At 34.6% G+C, this 9561-nt stretch overlaps 1 protein-coding gene across 1 annotated transcript in view; it reads left to right on the plus strand.

Annotated features, from left to right (window-relative positions):
- The window catches only part of PRKDC (protein kinase, DNA-activated, catalytic polypeptide), a gene marked incomplete at its 5' end in the record, with an annotated part of 202177 nt that overhangs the window by 48548 nt on the left and 144068 nt on the right, over positions 1-9561 (plus strand). Inside the window, 3 exon segments of the mRNA XM_015568649.1 lie at positions 5589-5679; positions 6605-6768; positions 7451-7603. Of these exon segments, the coding sequence (XP_015424135.1) occupies positions 5589-5679; positions 6605-6768; positions 7451-7603 (408 nt within the window).

Below are 9561 nucleotides of genomic sequence, written 5' to 3' on the forward strand. Positions count from 1 at the left end.
TTGAAGCATCAGAAAGACACAAAGAACATCTTATCAGTAAGAAATCCTTTGTATTTTCTTTACCTTAAATAATGCAAAGATCAGATTGTAATGCTTGTGAAAGTAAAAATCTTTATTTAAAATTTTAGAGTTACATATAAATTAGAATACGGCATAGAAATAATCTCAATATATTTTTAGCAATAAAAGTGTAGCTAAATTATTTAGTTTACTGTCTTGATCTTGTTTTCCTGTTTGTCTCCATCTTTAAGTATAGTTAGTGGATAATAAAAAGTAATTAGTTCAAAATCAGAAAACAGTGGGAATACTGATATTATGAACGATTGATTTATTTACTGATTGGATCTTAACACATTGCGGACCAGTAGTTTTATTGCTAGCTTTACTCAGTGGCCAGATAAGTTCTGTTGAACGAGTACAAAAAACGTTTTATAGAAATGTTAAAGGCACGCTTTAAAATTAAATACCCATTGCATTTTGAAGTTATTTATTACATGTTCTTACGTGCTGATATCTTTTTGAAGAATTTTTGTGATTGGTCACAAACCTTAGAACAGAAAACACAAGAATTCTCATGATCCGTCCGCAATGTGTTAAGTATATAATGTTGTCAAGTTCAAGTCATGTCAGTATTTTTTTATCATGTTAATTTATTGATAGCATTTTTCAGATATGGCTTGTAATATAATTGGAAAAAATGATGTAAATAGAGAAAATTGGATTAGTATGTAGGTATAAAGTGAAAATTAAAATTTGAAAAACTTAGAAAATATTTTAAAATTAAATTTATTGTGGTGACATGGGTTAATAAAATCATATGTGTTTCTGGTATAGAATTCTATAATACATCATCTGTATTTTGCACTGTGTGTTTACCACTCAAAGTGAACTCTCTTTTCATCACCATATTTGACCCTCTTTTTCCTTTGCTACCTTCCTTCCACCCCATTTCCCTCTGGTAACCACCATACTGTTGCCTGTTATCTATGAGTTTTTGTTTGTCTCTTGGTCTTATTTGTTCATTTGTTGTTTTCAATTTTATATCCTTCATATGAGTGAAATCATATGGTTCTTGACTTTTTCTGTCTGACTTACTTCACTTAGCATGATATTCTCAAGGTCCATCCATGTTGTTGCAAATGGCAGTATTTCATGTTTTCTATGGCTGAAGATTATTTATTGTATGTGCATACCACATCTTCTTTATTAAGTCATTTATTGAAGGACATTTTGGTTGTTTCCACATCTTGGCCACTGTGAATAATGCTGCAATGAACATAGGGGCGCACGTATCTTTATGAATGAATGTTTTCAAGTTTTTCAGGTAGACACCTAGTCATATGGTAACTCTATTCTTTTTTGAGGAACCTCTATACCAGCGGTCGCCAACCCTTTGGACCTCACGGACCACCAGTGGTCCACGGACCACCTGTTGGCAACCGCTGCTCTATACTGTTTTCAATAGTGGCTATATCAGTTTACTAGTATATCCCCATCATCAATATAGGGATTCCTTGTTCTCCACAATCTCTCCAACACTTGTTATTACTTGTTTTGTTGATGATAGCCATTGTAACAGGTGTGAGGTGGTATCTCATGGTAGTATTTTTTTAAAATGTGTTTTTATTAATTTGAAAGAGAGAGGAAGGGAAAGGGATAGAGAGATAGAAACATTGATTGGCTGCCTCCTGCAACACCCGATACTGGGGATCGAGCCAATAGCCTGGGCATGTGCCCTGACTGAGATACAAACAAGCAACCTCTTGGTTCATTGGTTGATGCTCCAGCACTGAGCAGCACTGGCTGGGCTCTCATGGTCGTTTTGATTTTCATTTCCCTAATAGCTAGTGAAGGTGAGGATCTTTCCACATGTCTGTTGGCCATTGTATGTCTTGAGAGAAGTGACTGTTCTCCTCTGCCCATTTTTTAATTGGATTTTTTGTTTTTTATTGCTGAGTTGTTTATATATTTTGGATATTAACCCCTTACCAGAGGTATTGTTTGCAAATATCTTCTCTCATTTGGTTGGTCCCTTTTTATTTTGTTGATGGTTTTTCTGCTTTTTAGTTTGATGTAGTCTCATTCATTTACTTTTGCCTTTATTTTCCCGGCCTTTGATGGCAAGTTCATAAAACCCTCTTTAAGACCAAGGTCCATAACTTTACTATCTACGTTTTCTTCTATGTTGTTTATCGTTTCAGGTCTTATAATTAGATCTTTAATACATTTTGAGTTAATTTTTGTGTATGGTGATAGCTGTCTAGTTTTATTCTTGTTCATGTGGCTTTCCCATTTTTCCAGCACCATTTACTGAAGAGTCTTTCTTTTCTTCATTGCATGTTTTGGCTCCTTTGCCCCAAATTATTTGTCCAGGCTCTGGCTGGATAGCTTAATTGGTTCGAGCGTCGTCCCTATACACCAAAGTTGTGGGTTTGATGCTCGGTCAGGTCTCATGTAAGAGTTAGCCATGAATGCATAAATAAATGGAATAATCTCTCTCTCCCCCCTCCCTCTCCCTCCCTCTCAATCTAATTTATTAATTTGATAAACAGTTATTTGCCCATATACATGTGATTTATGTCTGGGCTCTCAATTCTGTTCCGTTGGTCTGTGTGTCTGTTTTTCTGTCAATATAATGCTGTTTGGATCATTGTTGCTTTGTAGTATAAAATTTTGAAAAAATGTTACTGTCTAGAATTGATAATGCATACTCCGGGGTAAACTCTTCCCACCTTACTATTTTTGATAGCTTTTGATTGAGAGACTTGAATGATCTTAGAAATGGTTGTCTAATTTTTAAAAATTATTTGATCACATATTGATAAAACATGAAAGTATTTGAGCTTATCTCCAGTTTTGCAAATAAAATCTCTTTGTAGATACACAATCTCTGCTCCCTAGCACCCCAGGTGATTTCAGTGCTAGGCCACAGTACTTTTACTTGTTGATGTTTTCACTGTGGTGTAATGATGGGTAACACTGTTGGTTCCTTAGCACTTTATTAAGTTTTGAACCTTAAGTACCCATTTTTTAAATATTCTGTGTGATGAAACAGGGAGTCTGCCTAAAGCAATCTGCTGCATAGTGAATTGTGACAGTTGTCTTCAGGAAAAGCACTTGTGTGATGCTTTCTTTGAGCTTTGAACTAATGTAGCCACCTTTTTTCAAGAACACCGTATTTATTTGAAAGAACGAATGACAGACATACCAGTCGATGTAGCTCAGTGGTTGAGTGTCGACCTGTGAACCAGGAGGTCATGGTTTAATTCCTGGTCAGGGCACATGCCCGGGTTGCTGTATCGATCCCCAGTGTGGGGCATGCAGGAAGGAGGCAGCCAATCAATGATTCTCTCTCATCATTGCTGTTTCTATCTCGTTCTCCCTCTCCCCCCCTCTCCAAAATCAAGAAAAATGTATTTAAAAAAGAAGAAAGTTAAAATTTTGGAAAACTTATAACCATCACCATGAACTTGACAGCTCTTCAATACTTAAAAGATTTTTCTCAATCCAATTAAATAAAGGGCAAAGGACCTGAATAGACATTTCTCCAAAGAAGACATACAGATGGCCAAAAGACATGCAAAATGCTCAAAGTCACTAATCATCAGATAGATCAGCAAATTTAAACTACAATGAGATATCACCTCACACCTGCCGGAATAGCTACCATCAATACATCAAAAAGCAGTAGTGCTGACAAGGATATGGAGAACAGGGAATCCTAGTGCACTGCTGGTGGGAGTGCAGACTGGTGCAGCCACTGTGGAAAACAGTATGGAGTTTCCTCAAAAAATTAATTACGGAACTGCCGTTTGACCCAGCAGTCCCACTTCTGAGTATATATCCTAAGAATTCCAAGACACCAATCAGAAAAAAATATATGCGCCCTTATGTTCATAACAGCATTATTTACAATAGCTAATATTCGAAAATAGCCCAAGTACCCATCAGTAGATGAGTAGATAAAAAAGCTGTGCTACATTTACACAATGGAATGTGACAGCATGGATGAACCTTGAGACTATTATGTTAAGTGAAATGAAACAGTTAGAGAAAAACAGACATCACAAGATCTCGCTTATATGTGGAATCTAATGAACAAAATAAACTGATGAACAAAACAGGTCCAGAGGCATGGATGCATGGGATAGAATAACAGACCTCAGTGGGGAGGGTGATGCAGGGGACAGGGAGAGATGAACCCAAGAACATGTATGCATATATACATAACCCATGGACACAGACAATAGTGTGGGGAAGGCCTGGGGAGGGGAGGGGTTTGATGAAGGGCAAAATTGGGGGGCATCTGTAGTACTGGCAACAACAATAACAACAAAAGGAAGCACCCCTGGCAATGTTCTGATGACATTTGTGGTAATATTAACAAGTGATTTTTTTGCATATATAATCAAATGTTTCAATATTTGGTAGATATCAATAACCCAGTGAACCAGTAACTTCAGATGAACAATTTATTATGTTACGAAATCATGCAAGGGTAAAAAATCCACTCAAAGTGCAAGATAAACCAATGGATTTTAATGTGCATAAAATTTGTTGATAAAGTTTCTGATTCCTCATTTTAACTAATCTTTAAGGAACGAGCACTTGTTAGTGTTGGTGTACTATCAAAGAATAGTCATAGCTATCTGAAAGGAACAACAAAATACGACTCCCTCCTTCTATAGCCTCCAACTGTAGCCCTAACATGTCATAAGAGCTGTCTTCTAGCAAGCCAGAAAATAACTTGCACAAATGTGAAACAATGCCGCTTTCTAAGGTTTCTGTTTGTTTATTTGGAAAATACAGGGTGGGGCAAAAGTAGGTTTATAGTTGTTTATATGGAAAATAATACAATAATTAATAAATAATAATACAAGAATAAACTGTTTTGCATACTCACAACTGTACACCTATTTTGCCCATCCTGTATAGTTACTTTTTTTTAAAAAAAAATGTTTTATTGATTTTTTACAGAGAGGAAGGGAGAGAAATAGAGAGTTAGAAACATCAATGAGAGAGAAACATTGATCAGCTGCCTCCTGCACAGTTCCCACTGGGGATGTGCCCGCAACCAAGGTACATGCCCTTGACCGGAATCGAACCTGGGACCTTTCAGTCCACAGGCCGACGCTCTATCTACTGAGACAAACCAACCATGGCCTGTATAGTTACTTTTTCTAAAATCATGTCATTTATTAACATGTAATGGGTTTAGTTTTTTAAAGTCAAATCATTATTTAAATAATTTCTAAGACTTAACTTCTAATATGATAAATATTGATAAATATGACCAACATTATAGCTCATTGGGGAATCCTTAGTAACTTTTAAGGGTGTGACAGGTTCTGCTGAAACTTTGGAATCGCTGGCCTAGGAAATGGATATGTAACTAGAGTATTTAGAAGAGATGTTTCTTCTTTTCATGAATTTGCAATAAAATTAACAGTAGTACTGTGGAGGATACAGTGGACCACTGGGAATATGAACAATAAAAAGAGTTGTAAACTTGTTTTTCTTTCCTCTCATAAATCTTTTAAATTTTTAACTCAGTTATCATCACATGTAATGTGATTGTTCCATTGCAGAATGAAGCACTGTCCTTAGAAGAAGTAAGGATTAGAGTAGTACAAATGCTTGGCACTCTAGGAGGGCGAGTAAGCAAAAATCTTGTAACAGGTAAATGAACTTTTAATTAAAATAAATTAACCCCTATAGATATATTTGCCCTTTAATTTAGATGTATACAGATCATGGTATATTCTCATGTTTATCCTATATTACAAAGAATAATTGCCTAATGAAGTGCTTTGATTGTACCATGCGATCTGAATAATTTTTTTACAGTAACAGGGAAAATGTTCTAGTTTGGTTATTAAACATATTTTTCATTTTGAAACAATCTAATTTGACAGAGAGGAAGGGAGAGAGATAGAGAGCTAGAAACATCGATGAGAGAGAAACATCGATCAGCTGCCTCCTGCACATCTCCCACTGGAGATGTGCCTGCAACCCAGGCACATGCCCTTGACCAGAATCGAACCTGGGACCCTTCAGTCCGCAGTTTTTATATTAAGTGTTTTCAGGAATTCAATATTTTTTAAACATGATATTCTTAATTTTGGATATTTTTAGAGTGTTTTTAATGAGAATTAACATTTCGTTTAGCAAAAATTCATCTATTTTTACATTTGAAATTTTATATTAAATATACTAGTGACTTTTGGTTATGTAGGAAAAAACAGCCTATATTGGCAAAATAAGTGTTTTAAAGAGATTTTTAATAAGAGTATTATTTACTTGTAATTTTTCCACAGATTACCTTAAGTCTTTGCTGAAAGTGAAAATTCAACACCCCAGATTATTAGACTTATTTAAAAATAATACTTTTAATTAAATTACTTTGAATTAAATTCAAAAATAGTATGGCCCGAGTGATTTCTAATGTTGTAGTTACATGTGTGAAGTAACAAGAGGAATAATGAATAAAGTGCTTAACTTAAAAGTATAACAAAATACTCTGGTTTCACTAATGAATTGTAAGCAGTTAGTATGAGACTGTTTTGAATGAAAATAGCACGCTCTTCTTAATATTTTTTAACAGCTGCATCCTCAGATGAAATGATGAAGAAATATGTAGCATGGGATAGAGAAAAAAGACTCAGTTTTTCAGTACCATTTATGGATATGAAGCCTGTCATTTACCTGGATATATTCCTGCCTCGGGTTACGGAACTAGCTCTTTCAGCCAGTGACAGACAAACTAAAGTACTTTTATTTTTCATTTCACTATTATTTAGAGTCTATTGGTTTTAAGACATATATTTCTTAGGGAATAGATAATATATTTCAGCCATTCTAATATTATTAATTTTATATTTTCTGTAATATAATAATTAGAAAATGACTTAATTATCAGAAGATATCATTGATAAATGAAAGCTAAACATAAATCATCTTAATAGATAATAACCTGGAAAAATATTAATATACCAGAAACTTTATATTAGAAAATATAGTACAAAGGGCATTTAACAGCGATTTTTCATGTGCTCGATCATCTTCTCAAGCTGGGAGATTAGAAACATATAATCCCAAGTTTTTCTAATAACTTGTGCATTTTCAGAATGCTTCAGATAGTCACTGTAGTAGTGATCATTGAAAATGTGCTAACAAATGAAGCAAAGTTCCACAATATGGCAGCATTGAAGTATGTTTCTTATGAATGTATTAGTCCCATTGCCTAAAGTTTTTAAATTTCAATTCTTAACTCTTGGTTAAAGATCAAAGTGAACAGAAAAGCATTAATTTTATACAATAAGAAGTGCTTCTTCCAGCTAAGTTATAATTTGGGCATGATAGTTTTTTTCTAAATTGAGTATCATTTATAAATACTTTTCTCTTGTTAACATGAAAACTTAAACTTTTTTGAACTCCTGGCCTATTTTAGGTTGCAGCTTGTGAACTTTTGCATAGCATGGTTATGTTTATGTTGGGCAAAGCCACTCAAATACCTGAAGGTGGTCAGGGTTCCCCACCTATGTACCAACTCTATAAGCGAACTTTTCCTGTGCTACTTCAACTTGCATGTGATGTCGATCAGGTAAGTGATTGCTTTTGAATCTGAAATAGTTGCAAAAAATTTTTTAAAGTTCTGTCTAGTTCAGTGATCATCAAATTTTGCTTCACATTAGAATCACCTGGGGATCTTAAAAAAAAAGAAAGAAAAAAATATATATATTACATATACTGGTAAATAATGCCTAGCAATAAACTTCAATATGCCACACAAACATTTTTTTATGAATATGAAATTAATATGTTATGTACCTGAGTTAGAAGAATCAATATTGAAAAAAATGCCAGTTATTTTCAAATCAGATAGTGTTTGGTAGCATTCCAGCAAAAGCCCACAATTAAGTTCATTTTGAACCTAAAATGTAATCTGAAAGGATAATTGCTTGAACTTAACCAAGAAAAATTTTGAAAGGGTGGAGTGCTGGGGTCTTGCCCTAACAGATGCTAAAATGAAGCTACCTAAGTTATAACAGGTAGTTCAGTGGAAGTGTCTGGTAGTTGGGGAGGGGACTCATATGTACATAAGAATTATATATTTAGTAGCCTTAGCTGGCTTGGCTCAGTGGATAGAGCATGGCCCGAGGACTGAAGAGTTGTGGGTTCGATTCCAATCAAGAGCACATACATCTTGGTTGCAAGCTTGATCTCCTGCCCTGGTCGGGGTTTGTTTGGGAGGCGACCTATCGATGTGTCTTTCTCACATCAATATTTCCCTCTCTCTCTGTCTCTCCTCTCCCTTCTACTCTCTAAAAATCAATGGAGAAATATCCTCGGGTAAGGATTAACAACAACAAAAAATTATGTATTTGGAAGGATATATATTATAAGTTAGTGAGAAATGGATCTTTTACTAAATCATATTAGGCCAACTGACTAACATATGAAAAATTAATCTCAAAAGGATTTAGAAGGAAAAACAGAAACTATAACTATATTAGGGAAAAATGTAGTGCTCATTTCAGCAGCATGTATATTAAAATTGGAGCGATATGGAGATTATAATGGCCCCTACACAAGGATGACATGCAAATTCGTGAAGTGTTCCATATTAAAAAATATATGTATAATGAATTTATAGTACCTGTCTGTATATTTGGATTGGGATAGTCTTTTTCATTGATAAAATATATTAATTAATATAGGAACATATGAAACTGAAAGTAAAACTCCATACTGTCTTTCCCACTCTTATTCCCCAGGAAAAGCCACTTTATCTTAGCAAAAAATACACTCCCAGATCTTCGTAAAAACACATTTTACAAACATGCATAAGTATTTCTTTTATTTGTAAAATGTAGGATGATAGCATTAAAAAATGCTTTCGTTTGTTTATAAAATTTGATTTGGATGGATTTTGTTAACACATTAAAGATGTTCAAAAAATTGTCTTTTCATAAAGTTTGTATAGGAGGGGAGATTTTCCTATAAGATATTGAAGACAGAAGAAATGTGCTAATGTAGTGATAATTTGACTTCACAAATGTTTAAAACTACTGAATGGCTCAAAAACCACAATTTTTTAAAAAAAATATATTCCATTGACTTTCTACAGAGAGGAAGGGAGAGAGATAGTTAGAAACATCGATGAGAGAGAAACATCGATCAGCTGCCTCCTGCACATCTCCCACTGGGGATGCGCCCGCAACCCAGGCACATGCCCTTGACCGGAATCGAACCCGGGACCCCTCAGTCTGCAGGCCGACGCTCTATCCACTGAGCCAAACCGGTTTCGGCCCACAATTTTAATATATATATAATGTAGGAATTTTTTTGCTACATTCTACTGAAGATGTAGATCTAAAAATGGGCAAATGGATAAAGAACAAAAATAGACAACTCAAACAAAGAAGTATATATGGCCAGTGAACTATTTAAAAATATTAACGTTTTTAATAAAGAAAAGGAAGTTAAAATTAAGATGTTATTGTTTGCAGCTTTTGTCAAATATTTTAAAAGGTGACAGTGTTGATGTTGCCAGCATGT

The sequence above is a fragment of the Myotis davidii genome, unplaced genomic scaffold, assembly GCF_000327345.1.
Source record: "Myotis davidii unplaced genomic scaffold, ASM32734v1 scaffold452, whole genome shotgun sequence".
Classification (NCBI taxonomy): Eukaryota; Metazoa; Chordata; class Mammalia; order Chiroptera; family Vespertilionidae; genus Myotis; species Myotis davidii.